This window comes from Molossus molossus, unplaced genomic scaffold, assembly GCF_014108415.1.
Source record: "Molossus molossus isolate mMolMol1 unplaced genomic scaffold, mMolMol1.p scaffold_m16_p_14, whole genome shotgun sequence".
Taxonomy (NCBI): Eukaryota; Metazoa; Chordata; class Mammalia; order Chiroptera; family Molossidae; genus Molossus; species Molossus molossus.
In genome coordinates this window covers 3,525,715-3,546,955 of record NW_023425349.1, presented here as the reverse complement: position 1 = coordinate 3,546,955, position 21,241 = coordinate 3,525,715, and the positions used below count along the sequence as shown (strand labels likewise).

The window sequence follows — 21,241 nt, the reverse complement described above, 5'->3', positions numbered from 1 at the left end:
GCGCGAGGACTGGCTGAGAGCTGCAACTGCAGAGCCGGGAGGCGCTGTCCGCGGTGCTGACGGGCCCCCCGAGAGCCGGGAGCGCGGAGAGAGGACCTCCCCGGCCAGGTGGAGCGTCATGCGCCGCGAGCCGCCGCCGCCGCTATCCGCGGTGCTGACGCCACCAGGTGTGCTTCGTCCCGCCGGCTGGTAGCCCGCTGCTATCCGCGGTGCTGACCCCGCTGCCATCGGCCACCGCTCTCCCGGAGCAAGCGTGCGGTTTGGATTTTTAAAAAGCCGTTCTTTATTTAGATTCCAACATCCTCGCATCTCTTCGGTGCCAGCGGAGCGCTCAGGCCGTCCGTCTTCCCCTTTGCTCTCCCCAACTTGGCGCACCCTCCCTCCCGTTTTTCCCTGACACTCCCACCACCCCCCCTCGGCTAGGCGGCTCGGCGCGATGCTGCAGAAGACGCGCTGAGCCCTTTTGGATCTAATGCGCAGAGGAGGTTGGCCCAGAGCTCCTGGGCTCCCCCAAGGCTGAACTCCATCCAAGGTGCCCGCAGGCTCCCTGCCCGCCTTCCCCATGCCAGCCCGCAGCTAGGGGCAAGGGCAGCGGCGGCTGGGGTTGGGGGTGGGTGGGGAGCTTTTGGAGAGGACAGGTCGAAGCTTGGCTATGGAAGGCTCCAATGGCTTTGGGATCGACTCCATTCTCTCCCACCGTGCGGGCAGCCCCGCCCTTCCCAAGGGGGACCCCTTGCTTGGGGACTGCCGCTCGCCCCTGGAGCTGAGTCCGCGCTCCGAAAGCAGCAGCGACTGCTCTTCACCAGCCTCACCAGGAAGGGATTGTCTGGAGACGGGTGCCCCGCGGCCTGGCGGGGCATCGGGCCCAGGTTTGGACTCCCACCTGCAGCCCGGGCAGCTCTCGGCCCCAGCCCAGTCTCGTACAGTGACCTCCTCCTTTTTGATCAGGGACATCCTTGCCGACTGCAAACCACTGGCAGCCTGTGCACCCTATTCTAGCAGCGGGCAGCCAGCGGCCCCTGAGCCAGGGGGCCGTCTTGCGGCCAAGGCTGGGGAGGACTTTAGAGACAAGCTGGACAAAAGTGGTAGCAACGCCTCATCAGACTCTGAGTATAAAGGTAAGAAAATGGGAAGTGAAAACTTGGGGGGGGGAATGCTATATTTCTAAAAACTGGCAGTAAAACTTGAGTGCACACATGCAGGTATAAGCACATGCCGGCTCGGAGCTCCCCAGGGCGCAGCTGAGCAGCCAGTCTTGTCTGAACCTTTCTGCCAGCCCGTGGCTATGCCTCCGAGCAACAAAGAGTCCAGTGGAGACAGCGAGGAGAGGGATACTGTGTGCCCCAGGGGATCCCCCAAAACGCACAAAGCAAACTTTCCTAACTTCAACCGGGTCTACCTTCCCAGGGGTGCCGGTGGGCAGGAGCAGGCTCCTATCTGGCCAGTGGCTGAGAAAAGACCCAGTGGAAACAACAGAGGACCCGAAGGGCTCTTCTCGAACGCCCTTTTGATAAGAGTGAAAACCTAAGAGGAAATTTCAGCAGGAGCACTAAGAGCTAAGAACAGTCAGAATTTTCCACCCTTTAATCTGAATTTCCAGAGGGGAAGAGAAACTGAGCTTTGCCTCCTGTTGGGCCCAGTGCGATCTGGGCCCTGTGAATCCTGCAAAAGGAACGCTCACTTCAAAGCAGAAACAGCAGGCAGACGGCTGGCCGGGAGCAGGTTCAGAGGTCTGGTTGAGAGGGGAACCCTGCACCCACCCAGTGGTTCTCACTGAATTTTATTTTTAAGAGAATTGAGCGATCAATGTCTGGTTGTGTGGGACGCAGGGGTTCCCGAGTAACCAGCCCCATTCCCTTGTGTTGGGGTCCCTGTCCCTTCGCTTGTCTGTCACCTCTGTGAACCTTTTTGTGGTCGTCCCCTTTCATCCCATCTTAACCAGGGAGCTGAGATCCAGATTAAGAGGACAGCGGGGAGGGAGGGAAAAAAGAAGGAAGAAGAGAAAGAAGGAAGGGAAGGAAAAAAGGAGGACCCTTATTTTATTTCTCGCCCGGCAACTGCCTCGACTTTAGCTCTTTGACACGGGCCAGAGATGCAAAGTTCTTTCCAGGAAGAAGTCGGGAGGCAGGAGGGGAAGGAGTGTGGAGCTTTGAGGGGGAGAACCCGGTACCCCACCAGCAGAGAACGGGGGGCGGGGGGCTGGCAGAGGCGCCTCAGAGCTCTTTGAGCCTCATCATTAATCCCCGGACCCTTTCATCAGACAAAACTTCCCTGTGACGGCAACTGCTGTATCGTCTTGGGGCCCTGCACCTCCTCGCCCCTATTTGTACTCAGTCTTCACAGAAATGTAGGAAGGCTCATTTAACGCTCTCCTTCCAGCCAAGAATTCCTTTGTGGACATGCCCTACCCTCAACCCTCAACCCAGAGGGGCCCCACTCCTCAGTGCCCTCTGCTTCTCCGTGAGCCTCGAGCCGCCTGCAGCCTTGCTGGGCCCGGCCTTGCCCCGGCGGCCGGAGCTCAAGCACCCGGGAAGGAGGTCCGGAGGCATGCGGCCCAGAGACCCCTGCTTCTCCCCCAGGGGCTGTTTACAGAGGCCGAGAAAACCTGCCCTGGAGAAAGACAGGTGTGAGGGAAGAGCAGAGAAGCAACAGAGACGTATATTTATAACACTGTTTTGTTATTTGCGATTCTCAACAACATCCCGCGTTGTGGTTAGAGTGAGGGGCGAACATCAACGACATTGCTGACAAGGGTGCCGTGGAAGTGAGAGAATTTGGCTCTTGTCTCCTTTTATTTGGGATTTTGAGGCGAGGTTTTGTTTAAGATAATTAGAATATCAATTTCCTTCTCCTGTCGCTGATGATATCTGATCAGGGAGGTGATGAGGGCCGGCTGTCCACATGTCACTTACATCGGTTTGGAGTGGGAGGGGGGTGGAAGGTCTCCCCCACCCCCACCTCTAGGTGGTGCGGCCTTTGAGCCTACAAAGCCCGAGGGTGAAAAAGGAATGGGCTCATCAGCCACCGCCCCGTCAACGTCTGGAGCATTTCTCAAACATGGAGGCGACTTTTTCAGGGCCCAGTTAGGAAGCCTGGCAGACAGACAGACACGCCGAGCCGCCCGGCTGGGCACCCTCCCGCCCACCTTCCATGTTGAGTCATTTTCTCCAAGGAGGGCCTGGAGGGACGGTCAGTCCATCCCAAGTTTCTGGCATCGAAGGCTCCTTCAGGTAGCATTTAAGAACGCTCCGACCAGGCTTTGAAGAAGGTCTGCGGAGACCTGGCTTCTGGAGCCAAGTCCGGCAGCTAAGACTCAGCCGGCACTTGGCTCCAGCAGGCAGACCGGTGGGTACTGGACTCTGGGTGCTGAGGTGTGGCCTCCAGACCGGGGTCCGCGGCCCCACAGAGGAGCCTGTCCTGGAGAGGCACCTAGGGCACCTCTGAAGGTTCCAACCCCCGAAGGAGAAGGATTAGAGAGAATCCAGGATCTTCACACCACGACTCAACCCTCCCACCCCCACCTCGGACCTCAGCCCGAGAAGTGGAAATTTTCACAAATAGTCGGGCAATTAGGTCAAAAAGTAAGGTTTCCACAATATCAAGTTTGAAGTTCGGATAATTGTTTCCTTGCACTTGATTAAACTTTACCTGCCATCATGGACAGAAATTGTCTCCCCCATCTCAACACCCCTGCTGAGGTGGCCAGGCCCCTGCGCAGCCCAGCCTGGGAGGGCAGGGAGGCCGGGCGGGGCACGGAGGAGGCATCTGCTCCCCAGAGGTGCTCTCCCCGCTAGCCCACCTCAGTGCACACGGTGCCCGAACCCTCCTGGATGCAAACCACTGCCTTTCCGGTTGAAATGTCTCCCTCCCTGGTGGCTCAATTAACCGGATTATTGTTTCCTACAGAGAGAAATCAACTCGCATTCAGCTGAACCCTGTCACTGCAAATGCCACGCACAATGAAACTCACCATAAAGAAAAACACAGAGAGAATAAAAGAGAGGGGAGCCCCAGCCAGGCGCCAATTTAGGGGAAGTGGTCTCTTTAGTTATATCATCGCTTTAGGGGGAGAGGAGGGAGATTACTGAGCTGGTTTGATCAAGTGTGCGCTTTGGCACGGTCAACCCCGATGGAAAGTGGGAAAAAGAAACCGCCTTGTTGGGTCCACTCCTTGGGCCTCCGGAGCGGGGACCCTGCTGGGGTGTCCCCACGGAAGGGCGGAAACATCCGGACCGCCACGCGGAGCTAGTGGGGAGTCTTGGGGGACACAGTGTTGACAAGAAAACAAACCTCAGCGATGCGCGCATCGAGGATCAAACGGGTCACTTAATTTTCCGAGAGCCTGCGCTCCCAGACCCGGCGCCAGCGATTCACCCTCGCGCCTGGCCTCCCGCGCTGCTCATGGCTGTGGTTTAAGAACCGGAAAACCATCATTATAGGTCCGCATCCACAGAGGGGCCAGGCGAGATGAGGGTACAATTATTTATTCTTCAGGACAATAATTTGCTCCAGGGTACACAGCCTTTGTCCCTCCACGCGGGTTTTTCTCCCCAGACATCGGCCCTCCGCTTCCTCCCTTCCTGGGCCCGCAGGCGACAAGAGAATCCCCGCCGGATGCGGAGCACAGACCCGCACTCCTGCACGCACCCACACAGCCCACGGGCTGCAATCCGTGGGTCTCCTCCACGCCACCCTGCCCCACCATGCGTCCAACCAGCCGCTGGGTTTACGTCTCTGGGGAGCGTGGCACAGGGAAAGCGAGTTGAGTTCTCGGGTTGGGGTTATTCTCCCGGAGGTGTCAGTCCTCCTAAGTCCGTGGCCCCCAAGGTCTCGGTTCCCACGGGCTTCGCCGCAGCCCCACGCCCCTCAGTGCAGCAGGGCCACTGCCGTCCGGAGCCGCGTTTCGGCGATCGCAGCGGGCCAGCGGCCGCCGGGGCGGAGGGCAGCGCGGCAGGGCCCTGACGCGCCGCGTGTCTCCGCAGTGAAGGAGGAGGGAGACCGCGAGATCTCCAGCTCGCGGGACAGCCCTCCGGTGCGCCTGAAAAAGCCGCGCAAGGCGCGCACCGCCTTCACCGACCATCAGCTGGCGCAGCTGGAGCGCAGCTTCGAGCGGCAGAAGTACCTGAGCGTGCAGGACCGCATGGAGCTCGCCGCCTCGCTCAACCTCACAGACACGCAGGTCAAGACCTGGTACCAGAACCGCAGGTGAGGCTCGCTGCCAGGGAGGGGGCTGGAAAGGGCTCCTTTTCTTTTCCATCTGCCCCTCCATGGAACATGTCCACGGCCTGGCCGCTAAGGGAGGGCCCCTGAGCTTTCCTCATTCTGTGAAAGTCATCCCTTCCAGGACAGGTGGACAGACAGACACACAGGCCAAGGGAGGTCCAAGGCCTGCCCCATGCCAGCCAGGTCCCACAATCCCCACCTGCATCAGCCGTTAGCTCATCTTAGGGCCACTGAGTTCTCCCAGTAGAAGCCCAGGCCAGGAGTGGGGTGGTGGCCTGTGTCCATAATGCTTTCCCAGAAAGACGCGTATGCAGCCCAGTGAGAAGGGGGTGTTGTGGGGCAGCAGATGCAGCCCAGTCCAGGCAGCTTCTGGGGCATGGGGGGCAGAGGGCTCCGGGTTCTACCTGGCCTCAGCCTTCCTAGGACTGAAACCACCAAGGGCAGGGGCCCAGCCTTGGGGGCTGAGTGACTGGGAAACGGTGTTGAACACTGGCCCTGACCTGGTGTTTTCTGACCTCCCTCCCTAACACATTCAGGGACAAAGATACACACACACACACTCAAGTCACGGTCACACAGACACACACAACACCACTCACACAGTCGCACTAAAACACTCACACCCGCACTTAGCAGAGGCCAGGATGGTGCTTTCCATAAACAAGCCTCAGAACACGTCGCCCCATTAATAATAAATCCCGATTACTGCTCCAGGCATCAATAATTAAGGCCCGTTACAGTAATTACACAATTATGATGATGATGAATAATTCAGGGGGGAAAACGGGGGTTCGTGTGGCTGAGCTGGCCTCAGTGGGACCTGGGCAGGCTGGCCAGCCCCCCAGGCCAGGTACACTCAGGGTCCAGGCAGCAGCTCTGGCAGAGTGTGGCCTCAACTTCCTTGCCTTCCGCAACCCCCGCGGACACTCTGGCGGTGGCCTCGACTCCCACTGCGGTGCCAGGCAGGCTCCGAGGCTCGCCCCAGACCTCAGACCTGGGTGAGGCAGAGGGGGTGTGAGGTTGGGGTGTGTTTTCTCTGGCCTGGCTTCTGGGGAAGCGCCGGGAACTGGGAACCTTGGTGCTGGCCTCACCCCGCAGGTGGTGCCGCGGGAGAAACAGCAGCCACCCTTTCCACCCTAGCGAACAGCCCAGGCCCTCGCTGTCCTCTCTCCAGGGTAATCTTGCTTCCCCAGGGGTCGGATACACTGGGGACGCTCCAACACCAGCGCCCAGCGCTCCGTCTGCGGTCCCCTGAGCAGAGCGCGCGAGGTTAGGGCCCAGGCTCTGGGGTCAGACAGCTTGGCCTAGAACTGGGGCTCTACAACTTTCGAGACCACCTGGAAAAATGGCCCATATCTCAGTTTTGTTACCTGTACAATGGAAGGCTGGTGGAAGTTTGAAGGAGCCAATGCCTGTACCACGTGCGCACGGTGCCTGGCGCTCGGTTATTAACACATTGGGGTGACCCCTCCGGGCCTCCCGCAGGCCGTGGGCCGTGGGCCAGGCACCGTGAGGGGCCGGGGTGTCCGGGCGCCACAGCCCTGACCCCACAATGTGTATTTATTTTGGTCTCTAGGACTAAATGGAAGCGACAGACGGCCGTCGGGCTGGAGCTGCTGGCGGAGGCGGGCAACTACTCGGCGCTCCAGCGAATGTTCCCGTCGCCGTATTTCTACCCGCAGAGTCTGGTTTCCAACCTGGATCCGGGCGCCGCGCTGTATCTGTACCGCGGGCCCAGCGCGCCGCCGCCCGCCCTGCAGAGACCTCTGGTGCCGCGCATCCTCATCCACGGACTCCAGGGCGCCAGCGAGCCGCCCCCGCCGCTGCCCCCGCTGGCCGGCGTCCTGCCCCGCGCCGCGCAGCCCCGGTGAAGCGCCTGCCCCTTCCGCCTGCCTCTCGGAGGGCGCGGGCTTAACGCCCCTTCCCGGGTCCCCTGTCCGGCTCTCCAGCCACTGTTCCCCGAAGGGCCAGATGCCAAGTCTACTGAGGCCCGGACCCGGACCGAGCCTCCCTCACCGCCCTCGGCGCCCTCCTTCCTGGCCAGTCCGCGGAGCCCTCCACCCGCGGATGTACACGCATCACACCCCTCCCGAGGCCTCCACAGGCACCCCTTGCCCTTCCCGGAAGCAGCGGGGGACCCCGAGCGGCTCTCCCCTCCCCCTCCACGCTCCAGCTGTACACCGAGCCCCTCCCCGCACCCCTGGCCGGCGGAGGGGATGCTGGAGCCCCCGCCCCGCGCGCCGGGCCGGCGCAGAGCTGTACATACGGTGTGTAAAGTGTACATGAAGTTATTTATTCGTGACCCATGAGCCCGTGACCGTGTCCGTGAATCAGTGAGTCTGTGGCCTGTGCCCTCCCGCTCCCAGGCGGGCAGGAAGGGGCCGAGGGGGCGTGCCCACCCACCCCGCCCCAGCCCCATCTCTAGCCTCTGTCCGGAGCAGCCAGGCCCCCCGGGTTCTCTCTCTCTCTTTTTTAAATGTCGAAATAAACTTCTTACAAATGACCAGGCGCCTATCCGCGCTCAGCCCTTCTTAACCACCTTCCGTGAGATCCATTTTTCCTCACGGGACTCAGTCTCCTTCCATCCTCAGTAAAAAAATGTGTGTCCCCCTCTTCCTTGGCGCTGTGGTCGTGGACAGGCAGAGCCCCCCCACGGGTCCCGGGGCCTTGGGCAGGGTCTCCGCGCCTTGGCCCGTCTCCCTCTCTCTCCAGTGAGGCTCGCTCCCTGCTCCCCACCCCCACGCCTCTCCATCTGGTCCCTGGCCGCTCCCAGCCTGTCTCGGCCGGGGTGGGGGTCAGCGGCGTGCTTGCTCGGCTGCGGGCAGGACTGCGGTGCCCTCGCCGTCGGCTCATCTGGCCGCAACAAGGGCGCCGGCAGCTGGTGACCGGCCCGGCGGGCGCGGGGCCGACAGATGGGCTCCGAGGCTACTCCCCCCTCAGCCCCTCCGCCCCGCGCCCCGGCCGAGTTCGGTCTCAGGCGGCTCCGGCCCTGCGCGGGGGTAGGACCCCAAAAGCCTTGGGAAACCTGACATCCCAGCGGGTACCCCCACTCCCGCATCTCCTCCCTTCCCCTTTTCCCCTGGAATACGTAGGAGATGCGACGCAAAGGGGAGCCAAACCCCAGCATCGGCCCAGGCCCAGCCTGTGTCTCCAGGATCTCAGGGGAAGGGGTTTAAATCTCCAGCCAGACTCCAGCCCTCCAGTTCAGATCAAAGGGCCAAGGTCACCTCCTGAGACCGGCCCCTCTCCGGGAGGGGGCGCAGGTGCACCCCTCCCACACACCACCTGCAGCTCAGATTCCCAGGACTGCAGAGGGCCCAGTGCAGGGAAGTTTGGGGCTCAACAACCTGAGCCCCTGTTTGATGGCGTGGTGGCTCTGGGAGGACTGCCTGGTGGAGGAGGGGGGCATGCTTAAAGGACACCCCCACCGGTCCCTGGTAGTCCCTAGCCCCCAACACCCTCACACCCCTTTCCCTTTCAGGGGACGGCGAGGGTATTATTCTAATTTTGCAAAATGCACAGCAGCTAATTAAGTCAAGGAGCCCCTCGGCTTTCGGGTTCTTTTGCATGTGAATGGGGGTTGGTAAATCCCCAGCTCTGGCTGTGGTGGGGGCGCGGGGGGACTGTCCCCAACTCAGGGTTAATGAAGTGGGAAAGGAGTCTCTCAGAGCCTCCTGCAAACAAAACCCCCCGTGCAACAAACCCTGCCCAAATCCTACACGGACTGACTTAAACCCAGGGGATAAGTGCTTCAAATTAATCTCATTGAATGAGAATGAGACCAAACAAAACTCTTTAAAATCATATTAAAAATCTATCAAAGGACAACTTGCACTGGTGTGCTTTTCATTCTGTGGATGGAGGCGCGGCCCGAGCAGCCGCCCTCACATTTACACAGCGCAGTGTAAATCGCAGACACCTTCTCGACTATGTAATCGTCCTTGTACCTCCGAGGCGGCTTCATAGCGTACACTAATGAAGAACAAGACTTCCCGACAAGTTTCTAATTACAATATTTTAAATTGTCCTGCGCTGTAATAATAACTTCACCGCCTGCGCGGCGAGGTGGGCTGCTCTCATCTAGTTAGGTGAACTGGCTGGTTGGGGCTGGGGGGTACCCGCTCTTAACCAGAGAAAAAGGGAGCCGCCCCCCAGCAGGCGGAATGAGGCATCCCCTCTGCTCCGCCTCCTCGGCTCCTGCCCTCACCCCATAAGCCTAGCCTCCAGGCGAGGGGCAACCGATCTGCAGTGTACATGCCCCTGGGAGCCTTGTTGCACAGCTTCTGGGCATTTTTGAGGAGTCGAATTGATTTGAAGGGTGCCCCCTGCCCCCCGCTGAGCATGTCCTGTGGTGGGACAGACTAAGAGGGAGGTGTGATGGTCATGTGGCCACTTAAAAACATCAGTTAAGCACCCTTTGCGAGCAGGGAAAAGCCTTCAATTTCTGGCTCCTGAAAGCAACACTGGATTTCAGTGGCTTCCCTGGACTTCTGGTTGAGGTGCTTAAGAGCAAAGCCACTAGCAGTTTGGAATACACCTGCCTGAAGGGTTCTCGTAGACTCCCCTCTTCCCCAAATCTCACCTCCCTTCAATTCAGGGAGAAGGAAAACCAAAGGGATCGGCCGGGCTTCGTCCGAAGGGCCTTGGCCAGTTTGGCTGCGTGTCTGTCTCTCAGAGGAAGATGCCGCTCCAATTGTATCAGCACTGACTGACCCTCAGCTCGGCTGCCCGGGCTCCTGGCCCTCCAGCGCATGAGCAGGGCCCCCCTGAAGATGGGTAACCTAGAAGGGCCGCAGACGGAAGGGGGCATTCAAATAAGCACCCCCATGGGCCCACAAGGAGGAAGGCTGCAGACCGAAACACTCCATGAAATGCCCAAATTCTGTGTGACAATCAGGTGTTGGGGGGGGGGGGGGAGGTACGATTGAAAATACACACAAAATTAGAATATGTACAGTGGAATTAGGCTAAAGCTTTGCCTAATTGATGCCTGAAATGTATAATCTGTCAAGAGCTGTAATAAGAGAAAAAGAGATTTATTTTAAGGTTATTTAAATTTAGATAATATTAACCCTAAATCTGCTAAATCCGTGTTTCTTTATTAACTGGGGGTAACAGACTGATTCTGCCATGATAAGAAACCCTCACGGAAGTGTCAGCAAACTGAGTGCAAGTTCTCATCCCGGAATCACAGTCACTCACACGCTCTGCGAGGTTCTAGCACCTCCTCCCCCCGGAATGCAGACCTCTAGGATTTGCCCTTTAATGGGGGAAAAGGCGGGTTTCTCTTTGATCATCCCCAATCACTGGCCTTAATCCTGTTTCTCACACAGCAGGGTTTATCTATGGTCCGATCCCCCTTTCTCACCCAAACCACACGAACCATCACATGGAAATAAAGGGCCAGCTCGCCCGGTCAGCATGGTGTGTGCTGAGTTTTATTGTCGTTACAAACGTCATCAGGAGTCCCTACTAACTTGTGGCAGCAGCTCTGGGAAGGCCTATTTTCTTCCTGTGGAAGCTCCGTGCCTATGCGCTGTCCCCAGACAGGGGCAGGGAGGGCGCTGACCCTTCCCTGGTGCCCACACGAGTCTGGAGGGCCTACTGCAGGGGGGCCCCACACTCATCCCAGGAATTCGAGGGAGAAAAGGGGACAGGGAGAGTGGGAGAAAGAACAGAGTGGGGCCAGACCGAGGTGCTGTGGGCTCTAGCCCTGTCCTTGGGACCCCAGCCCTGTCCTCCGGACCCCCTGGAGTTGCCCATGACCAAATCTTACATTTATTGAGAAATCAATACGCCACAGGGGTCCTCTTTCAAACCTCCCAGAAAACACAACGGGGGAGGGGCAGCGGAGGCCTAGGCCACAACACAAAGACCCCAGACCCTTGGAGACAAGATGGAATTCACTGGGAGAAAAAGCTCAGGCCCTCGGTGCCTCTTGACTTCAAAGGCACACAACAGAAAGGCAACAGTAAATCAACTAGCCCTGAGAGAGCAAGTTTTCCGTGGGCCTGAGGGTCAAGCAATGCGTGTGACCGTGACACGGAGTTAGGAGCGACCTGGGACGGAGCCCCAGAGCCGCTCTGACCCACCAAGTCCCCTTTGGTCCTCTCACAAAGCGTGTGGATTTCGGCAAGGGGAATTGATAAATACTCTTCTTTTACAAATTTAAACCCAGATTCTGACACCTTATTTTACAAAATTGATGAATGCAGGTGCAGAGCTGCGGGACTTCCGGTCCGCGTGTAGGGCAGGTGGCGTCCCTGCCGGCGGGCGCCCGGCGCCGTGGTCTGTGAGGACAAGTGTGGGCCCCGAAGAACAACAGAAGCGTAAGAGGCTACGAGGTACAGGCTACTCTACACCGCGGCTCCCGCCCCCCGACGCCCCCCGAGAGCAGGGCTGTGCGAATCTCAGGACCGTCTTCAGGGAAAGGCGCACACAGGACGTGGGCCCAGTCCCGTGGTGTCGGTGTAGAAACACTTTCTGGGAAGTCCTGTCCCTCGTGAGCCTTTCTGGTTCCTTCTGTCTTGCGGGAGCACTCTCCTTTCCCCCGGCCGCGGGCGGCCTCAGACGGCGCTGTGTGGCTGGCCGCCGGGCGCCCCAGGCTTCTTCAGCTTCTTGACCTTGGCGACGCCAGCCTCCAGCCCACTGGAGTATTCCGACTGCAGCATCTCCGCCAGGCGTCTCCTCGGGGTCTTCTTCCGAAGGTCAGGCCTGAGGAACAGTAACAGCAGAGGGAAGAGAAACTTTATTATTTTTCCTTTCCTGTTTGGAGAGAGGCTCACAGCAGCTGGTTCCGAGACGGTGGAACTGACATTTTGCATGAACAGAAGCACAATCCCTTCAATAGTGCTTGTTTTGATATTCTGTGCACCAGAAGATTAGATACGGCAATGACAGATTTTCATAATGGTGGCAAAATAGCACGGCATTTTTAAAAGTGAAGCTTTGTTCTGTGTTGTTTTCCTGGGAAAAAAAGAATGCTACACACTCCCACTCTGAAGGCAGGCAAGATGTATGATGCAGCCCTGCGCCAGAGGACGGAGAAACCCACCGAACTCAACCCCACAGCTGGGGGAGCAGCTGGCAGGTCCCCCACCCTGCACAGCTCAAAGCGCCGGGCCACCTCCAGGGCTCTGAGCCCCGCCTGCCCAACAGGGGCCACACAGCGAGGGCTGGGGAACCAGTCACAGACCCTCTTCACTGACCGAGACTCTTGTAAATACTTCTGACCCAGAAAACCCAAAGCCAGGGGTGCCCAGCAGCGGGGCAGGGCCTGCACCCAGGGGTGCCCAGCAGCGGGGAAGGGTCTGCACCCAGGGGTGCCCAGCAGCGGGCAGCGTCTGCACCAGGCCGGACTGCAGCTCTCTGGGCCACAGGCCAGGGCTCTAGGGAGGTCTCTCCCCACCCTGACCCACATGGAATTGCCAAAGGCTGAACGGCAATTTCAGACACCAAGTCCTGGTACATGCAGACCTTGGGGACATTTCAGGCTGGGGTCCAGGCCACCGCAATGAAGCGAGTTGCCATCTTTTCCGGCAGAGGGGCTGCCTTCAGTGTGTAAGACACATCTGTGACACTCCGTAAGTCAAGGCCAAATAAAAAAAAACAAGGTGTGCCTGTGCCTGTGCCTGCTTTCAAAGGACCTTACCACCTAGCCCTCGCACCCAAGGGTGTCAGGTTCAATTCCCGGGCAACGGCACGTACCTGGGTTGCAGGTTCGATCTCCGGCCCTGGTCGGGGTCACGTGGGAGGCAACCTATCAATGTGTCTCTCTCAGATGGATGTTTCTCTCTCTCTCTCTCTACCCCTCTCCCTCCATCTATCTAAAAATCAATACAAAAATATCTCTGGGTGAGGATTAAGAAACAAACCAACAAAACAACTCTTACCAATCAGATCAGAGGGGGAAATTTGTAGTAGTTCAATCAGACCCAGGAAAAATAATTATGCAAATTAAAGACTAAAATAATGTTTCTCCCGCCCAAGTGCCCATCAGTAGACGGATGGATAAAAAAGCAGTGGTACATATACACAATGGAGTACTATGCAGCTGTAAGAAAGATAGATCTCTTATCCTTTGGGAAAACATGGAGGGACCTGGGAAGTATTATCCTAAGAGAAATAAGCCAAGCAGAAAAAGACAAATACCACATGATCTCACTTATATACGGAATATAATGAACATAACAGTCTGAGGAATACGGTAGACCCAGAAACATGGAAGTAGGGCACAGACTGACATCCCTCAGAAGAGGGGTTGGGGGGTGGGAAGAGATAAACCACAGAACTTGTATGCATAACCAATGGACATGGACAACAAAGCCGGGGACGGGTTGTGGGTGGGGTGGGGAGGGGGGTGCCAACGGGGTAAAAAAGGAGAAACATCTGTAACAAAAAATAAATAAATTAAAATTAAAAAAAAATAAATAAATAAAATAAAATAATGTTTCTCAAGGCAGGATTTTAACCAAAACAGAAGCAGCACCATGACCACCAGACCCCCACTGCCGTGCTGGCAATTCCCCAGCAGCTAAGTGGCGGTGTCGGTGTCCCTGGGCAGCAGTTTCTTGGGTTCTTACAAGAGGCAAGTGTCACCTTCAACACGTATATTCACATTTTCTATGCTGTAGTAACTGGAAGATAAATTAGATTGAACTTGTGGTAAAAATAAATATAACAACTTCTTTAAAACTCCCAAATTTAAACAGGACCAACACTGTGATCACAGAGGCTGCAGAAGCTGTGACCACCTACCGCCAGGCCGCGCGGCCACGCGTTACACCACACCCCAGGGCGCAGGGTTCAGGCAGCCAGATCTGAGTCAGACAGCGGGTTTCCCCGGGAAAACAGGCAGTCAACTTGGTTGGGAAGGAGATCTGGGCGGGGGACGATGAAGACCCACACGAGGGCTGGGGTTCGCAATGAGGTGTGTGCGCTGGGGCAGGACCCGAGAAGCGCACGAGCAGCCAGGGGAGCCTCTGGGCTGTGCTGTCTCATCCAGACTTTGCTCAGCGAGGCAGGCAGGTGGTCGTCCTCCTGCAGGGAGACCAAGGCACTCCAGGAGGGTGAGGAGCTGCCCCAGACCGCCCGGCTGTGAGCGCAGAAGCCAGGATGCAGGTCAGAGGGACTCCACGCTCACGCTCTGCCCGCCAGGCTCTGGTCCAGGGTGGGACAGTCAGGCGTGAAGAGAAGGCCCGGCATGATCACGGGTGACAAATGGCCACGATGTGACATGGGGAGTCCTTTGTGGTCACGCAGAAATGTTTAGTAGGGTGGGGGCAGATGACCAGAGGAAGGAGCGGGGAGAGGATGAAGGAGACCCGGGGACTGGGACCTGGCTCTGTCATTAGCTCCATGACACAAAATGAGTGCCCCAGTGTTTCCGGGGATGATGCTCACACATAACTCTCAGGGTTTCGTACGGATTAAGTGAAACATGACCTAGAGGTGTCAGCTGGTGGCTGGCATGTGGACTGTGGTCAATCCGGTTAAAATGAGGAGACTGAGGCTCAGAGATGCCAGTGACGCCCCCAAGGCCACACAGGAACCAGACTGACTCTGAGGCTGGTCCACCACCTGCTCCCACAGGGCAGGGCTCTGAGTCCCGGGACCCTCCCCGTGGGATGCCGGGGACCCTGGCCGAGACGCCGCCTCCAGGGCTTGGAGTGTGGTTTGGCAGCGGCAGGAGACAGGCCGCCAGTGGAGAGCGCTGCACCCCCAAACTGAAAGCTGCCAATTCCGCCTCAGTTTATTTTTAGCCGGATGACATGACAGAGTGAAGGGGCTGTGACAGGAAGGAATGCTTTGCCTTCCCCCTCGTTTGAACCAGGTACTCACACCGTGTATAATTTTAAATGTGACAACCAGAGTTTCAAAATACGCACAACCAGTCCATACAGCCTCCCCGGCAGGAGCTCACTCAGCGACGGCTCCTGTCACGGCCGGAGCAGAGTAAACACCGGAATCTGATTGGGGTGATTGATACACTAATGTTGCATGGGGCAGGCGCGGGCTGCGGCTCAGACTGGCGGCTCCAGCAGGCAGTGCAAAGGCCACAGCAATGTGTGTGACACGCGGGCAGAGACACACACCCCCCCCCCCTCCACTCGGTCCATTTCCAAGACAAACACACTGGGCGGTGAAGGTGGTCTGAGGATGACGGTCACTGCACAGGGACAGCTACCAAGGCTCTTCAAGTCCACACTGGGATAGCAGATGCGTTAGAAAGCATGTCTTGGCCCCAAACAGTATGGCTCAGTTGGCTGAGTGTTGCCCCACGCACCGAAAGGTCGCAGGTTTGATTCCGGGTCAGGGCACATACCCAGGTTTCAGGTTTGATCCCTGGTCGGGGTATATACAGGAAGCAACCGAATGTTTCTCTCTCTTTCTCTCCCTAAAATCAATAAAAATATATATTAAAAAAAATAAAGAATGCTCTAGCTGGTTTGGCTCAGCAATTACAGTGTCAGCCCAAGGACCAAAGGATCATGGGTTCAATTCCTGGTCAAAGGCACGTACCTGGGTGCAGGGTTGATTCCTGGCCCCGGCCAGGGTCGTGCAGGAGGCAACTAATTAATGTGTCTCTCTCACATTGATGTTTCTCTCTCTCGTTCCCTCCCTTCCATTCTGTCTAAACACCGATGACAGAAGCCTTGGGTGAGGGTGAATAAATAAAGAAGACGTGAGGCTCCCTGGAGGAGGAATCTCCACCCTCAGACTAGAGTCCACCAGACTCCCCCAGGGTCTCCAGCTCCTGGCCCACAGCCACATGAATCAGTTCCTTACAATAAATCTCTCTCTCTCAAACAAATAAAATAAAAAGATAAAGCAAGCAAGCAGGTCTTGGAGATGGTCCTGCTTGCCTTGAGGTTACGCTCTCAAAATTTCCAGCTGTTTATGACTTTATTCTAGTCAAATATATAGTTGCCCCTTGAAGAGTGTGGGGTTGGGCTGCCAACCACTGCACAGTTGAAAATCCATGTGACTTAAGTTGGCCCTCTGCATACGCCGATTCCCCTCCAGACGGAAAACATAGTTCTGCCTCGAACACCACGGGTTTGAACTAATACAAGAAACCCCACCTAAGTAGCCGCAGTTCAAACCTTTCGAGATCAACAATACTTTCAAGGTAGGAACCAAACCCGAACTCCGAGGCTCTGGTCACCCAGAGAGCAAGCAGAGGCTTGCACCTCCCAGACCCAGACCCCGAGGGGTCCCCTGCTGGCACAGTGGCCACCCCAGCGGGACCCTCCTTGCCCTTGGCCAGCTCACTGTCTCTTTGTTCTGAGGCCCAGGGCTGAAAAGGCAGATGGAACATGAAAGTTCTAACCCAAGCACATGATGGGCGCGTGGGCTCGAGTCCTCCTGCCAAGCTGCAGTTCTCCCAGCAACTTGCCAACTTTCTTGCCCTCCTCGCCCTCCAAATACCCAAACCCCTCTCCAATGGGCTTCCCGAGCATCCACTGACCCGGAGTTACCAGGCAACAGAGCAGTTCCTCTAACCACGGGGAACTCCCTTGTGGTGGATAGTGGAGGCTGAGTAACCCCCTCGTTACCAGGCCAGACTGCCCAGCAGGGCAGGCGGATGCCTCTCACTGCCCCTGGGGCGAAGCCACAGCCCGGTCAGTAAGTCAGTGCGCCTGCGGGATGGTCACTGAAGAGGGGCGCTCTCGGGACCGTCTCCAACTCTCGACAACTCCACAGACGAGCACCCCAGGTCAAAGCCATTCTAACCTCGGCTCTGTGAATGGCACTCTGTGGCAGAACGACACTCTTACTTTATTTATGTATTGTTGAGTCTCTCAATATTTTCTTATGTTTGAGGGTCATACTTAGAAATGTCTCTGCATCCTAGCATTTAAAAAATATTCAAGCGTATTTTCTGAGACTGCTATTGCTTTAAGTCAGCAGTTTTCAACCAGTGTGCCGTGAGAGACTGTCAAATAAAAAATGACAGCCCTGGGCAGGTGGCCCATTGGTTAGAGCGCCATCCCCATACGCTGAGGTGGCAGGTTCGCTCCCCGGTCCGGGAACAGACAAGAAGCAACCAATGAATGCATAAATAAGTGGAGCAACATTTGGATGTTTCTCTCTCCCTTTTCCCCCCTCTCTAAAAAAAATCAATAATTATATTTAAAAAAACGACAACAGCCAACACAACAATCGCCGTCCAGTGTGAATGAACCAAAATTATACCTATTTTGTCAGATCGGCAAAAAGTTTTTGGTGTGCAACAGAATTTTAGTAATTAGTTTGTGGGCCATGAGGTAAAAAAGGTTGGAAACTGCTGCTTTATTCCCACTTAGACTCGACGCCGGCTCACGGCGGACCGGAGACACTGCCCATTTCTCCCTCCGCGGCACCCGCGGCAGCCCCTGAGCACTCTCCCCAGGACTCGCCGCCTCCAGGTGCTGGGACCTCCCTGCCGGCGACGGAGTCGATGGTGATGATGCTGGCGGCAGGAGGCAGCCAGATGATATTCTCGCTCATTGATGTTTCTATGTCTCTCTCCTTCTCCCTTTCTCTCTAAAACCAATAAAGAAAAAATAAATAAATACATACATAAATAAAATCAATAAAGAAAAAAGAAGTAATAGTTGGATAACTTAAGTAAAAAAAAAATTAGTTTAAAAAAAATCCTGATTTTGCCCTGGTCAGTTCGACTCGGTGGTTAGGGCATCGGCCTGCGGACCAGTGAGCCGCAGGTCCAGTTCCGGCAAGGGCCCGCGTCCCGGCTGCGCTTCGTGCCCAGCCCTGATTGGGATTGTGAGGGAGGCAACCAGTCGATATGTTCCTCTCACACTGATGTTTCTCTCTCGCTCTCTCTCTCTTCCTCTCTCTCCCTCCCACTCTATCTGAACAAAAATAAAAAAATATCCTTGGGTGGGGATTAAAAAAAGGAAAAAAACCCATGATTTGTTCAGTCTCATTACACACAAAAATCTATGTCTGTACATATGTAGAGAAAGTCTGGGGATACAAAGCCTGGGAATCAAGGCTGACTTGGACTGTGGGCTTTCAAGTGACTTTTACGCCTTTCTCTATTCCCTGAATTTTTTTTTTTATCCTCACCCGAGGACAATTTTCCATTTTTTGTTCAGATAGAGTGGGAGGGAGAGAGAGGAAGAGAGGGAGAGAGAGAAACATCGACGTGAAAGGGACACATCGAGTGGCTGCCACCCGCACGACCAACCAGGGCCGGGGACAAACTGCAACCGAGGTACGTGCCCTTAGCGGGAACCGAACCCGGGTCTCTCTGGACCACAGGCCGACGCTCTAACCGCTGAGCCAAACCTGCCAGGGCTATTCCCTGAATTTTTATAATGAACATACATTATTTCTATAATCAGAAAAATCAGCATATTCATTTAGGAAAATAAAATCAAAGGGCAGAACTTTGCCTTATGCTGAAATACTGAAGTATTTTAATGTTTCCTCATAAAACCTCCTTGCCTTCGGCTTGCCGGCTGTGCTTGCGCCCTCAGCGGGAGGCCGGAGAGCCGCCGGTGGACAAGCCTGGCTCGGAGTGCAGCCTGGCTCGGAGTGCAGCCTGGCTCGGAGTGCCGGCAGGAGGCACTGCGGAGGCAGTGGCTAGAGGCCGGCTCCCCTCACGGATGACGGAGTAACAACTCCAGGGAGAACATGACAGGCAGTCCCTCTGGTGTGACACAGGAGTTGAGGTACAGAGCCGCCGGCACCGGATGACAGCCTCAACACCGCAGGGGACAGTCGCACCACACCCCTTCCGTCACTGCAGGAGAAGACCAGGACGGGACTGCCTGGCGGAGATGAGCAGTGGGCTCTACGGCCGCCTTCTGTGACCTGACGATCAAACCAACTCTAGCTTTTGTGAAACTGCCAGGGCCCCAAACACACCCCATCCCGGGTGAGAAAGGTACTCCCAAGAGGCCTGTGGACTCCCAAGAGGCCTGTGGACAGACTGATAGAGTGGGTGTGATCCGTATGCCCAAGAACAAGACCCAGTGAGAGCAGCCGAGTCCCAAGCCCCGGGCCGCGGTGGGCACTGCGCCAGGCCGCGCAGGTCGCAGGTGATGAACATGCTGATGCTGTGATGGACTGGAAGGGCATCACAATGGGGGAGGACAGAGATGGCATTCCGAGATGGCCCATGGCCAAGGGTGAAGAGTTGAAGCGGAACCTCGGACACGGGCGGGGACTTTGAGATCACGTAGCCCAAGTGCCTGAAACTTTTACCAAGTTCTGTTGGGACTCAGGCACGGACATCGGCAGCAGGACGGCCCTGTTGGAAGGGCGGAGGACCAGAACTTGGACGAGCCTGGCTGGAACCTCAGGTCTGCCCACCCAATCCCCCAAGCGATGGCCTTGTCTCCTCACATAGGTGCAGGGCTCATCTGAAGGTAAACCAACTAGAACGTGCCAGACGCTATGAAAATACTGTGGACTGTTGTTAAGCTGGAGAAATGCAAGGTGGACATGGAAACCCCACAGCTGAGCCCCTGGGACTGTCCTGCTGACATGATCACTGACGATGGGTGATACTCCGGGGCATGCTGATCACACGTGCAGGTGAAATGCCTGTCGGGACAGCTGACACTGGGGAGCCAAGGCCCACAGTACCTGACAGGACAAAAGGATGGGCCTCAGCTACGAGGGGCGACCGAGGGTGTGCACAGATGGGTAGTGTGAATGAGCAGGGGTGTAGACAGGCAGGGATTTAATGGAGAGTTTCACCCTGAGCCGCAGGATGACCCAGATGCAACAATGCGAGAAGCTGCAACGGCAACCCATGGATGTGGACCCAGGAGGCTGGGGTGCAAGCCCCACCCACCTGCCTCGAAGGATGTTGAGGATGATGGGGGACGAGGTGGAAGCTCCGCATCACAATGCCAAGAGCCTGGCACATCGCTGGTGGCCGGGAGCCCTGCCATTACCATCGACTGAACCACTCTTTCTGCTAGTCAGTCCCTACCTAAGTTTGGGTAGTTTTATGAAACAGACTTTGAAAGAACCTGGGCTGAGAGACAAGCCATCCAGATGACAGACTGTGACCCAGGAGCAGCAGGAGGCACGGGGGCCTTATGGCCTGGGTCAGGCACACACAGGGCAAAGCTGGCCCGAGGGGGAGGACCCTGCCCTCCCGGCTGATTCCTGCGCAAAGCACTAGTCACAGCGCCTGTTGCGCAGGCGATCGTTAGAGGCCCATTGCCATTTGGTGTGGCAGGAAGGCAGAGGACACAGGCACGTCATTGCACAGCTGACACACGGCACCTGGACCAGGGCTGCCCTCATCAATGACATCATCATCTTGTTTTTATGTTGGCAAACCCAGCGCATTCGGCATCTGAATCTCAAAGACCAGAGTGGAAGACAAAAGCGGTCACTTTAAGCTCTTTTTCAGGATTCAGGAGCCTGACAGCGAGCAGAGTCCACTCTGGAATTGGCAGAGCTGGGCGACCTGAAGCAGAGGACCACAGACACCCCGAGGGGCGATGGGCTGCAGGCAGAGGGCAGGCTGGGGAGCGCTGGGGGGCACCTATGTGGCTTTCACTGTCCGTCTACACTGAGAAGTGGGCCTGGGAAGAGGAAGCAGCATCAACCACCACCATGTGCCCAGTACTCCACATGCACCCTCTCTCCCCACGCCCCACAGCCCACTGTACCCACCGTGCTGTGCCAACTCCAGGCCCAGCCTCCTCACTGCACCTCTGCCACCAGACTTGAAAGCAACTGGCAACATCACCGCATCCAGGTGCTGCCTACGACCGTCTGTTCTCAAAGATCTCTGGACAGTGCCCCAGGAGCATGCAGTTCTACTACCCACTCCGGGCCTTCCACTCTGCCGTCTCCACTCTGATTCTCCCACATACACCGCTCCTGCTTGAAGTCTACGCCTTCAGTCACACGAAGAGTGACCCGTGCACGTGGAGAAACTTCAGTAACAGGTTCATCCACGTACTTGTTCCTGTGCCCGTGCTGAGTCTGGGAACCAGGAGTCTCCAAAAGGGACGTGCAAGTGTGGGCTCCGGGCTCTCAG

The 21,241-nt window shown here is 56.7% G+C and overlaps 2 protein-coding genes across 2 annotated transcripts in view; one reads left to right on the top strand and one right to left on the bottom strand.

The window, feature by feature from the left end:
• Window positions 1–513: 513 nt before the first annotated feature.
• On the top strand, window positions 514–7,102 carry BARHL1 (BarH like homeobox 1). The gene is made up of 3 exons (XM_036261982.1): window positions 514–1,118; window positions 4,983–5,205; window positions 6,800–7,102. Exons 1-3 carry the CDS (start codon window positions 653–655, stop codon window positions 7,092–7,094), a joined length of 984 nt encoding a protein of 327 aa, XP_036117875.1. The 5' UTR covers window positions 514–652; the 3' UTR covers window positions 7,095–7,102.
• A 4,400-nt stretch (window positions 7,103–11,502) lies between these two features.
• DDX31 (DEAD-box helicase 31) overlaps window positions 11,503–21,241 on the bottom strand; it is a 71,810-nt gene continuing 62,071 nt past the window's right edge. Inside the window, exon 20 of the mRNA XM_036262124.1 lies at window positions 11,503–11,937. Coding sequence (XP_036118017.1) covers window positions 11,790–11,937 — 148 coding nt within the window. The 3' untranslated portion in view covers window positions 11,503–11,789. The remainder of the gene's footprint in view (window positions 11,938–21,241) is intronic.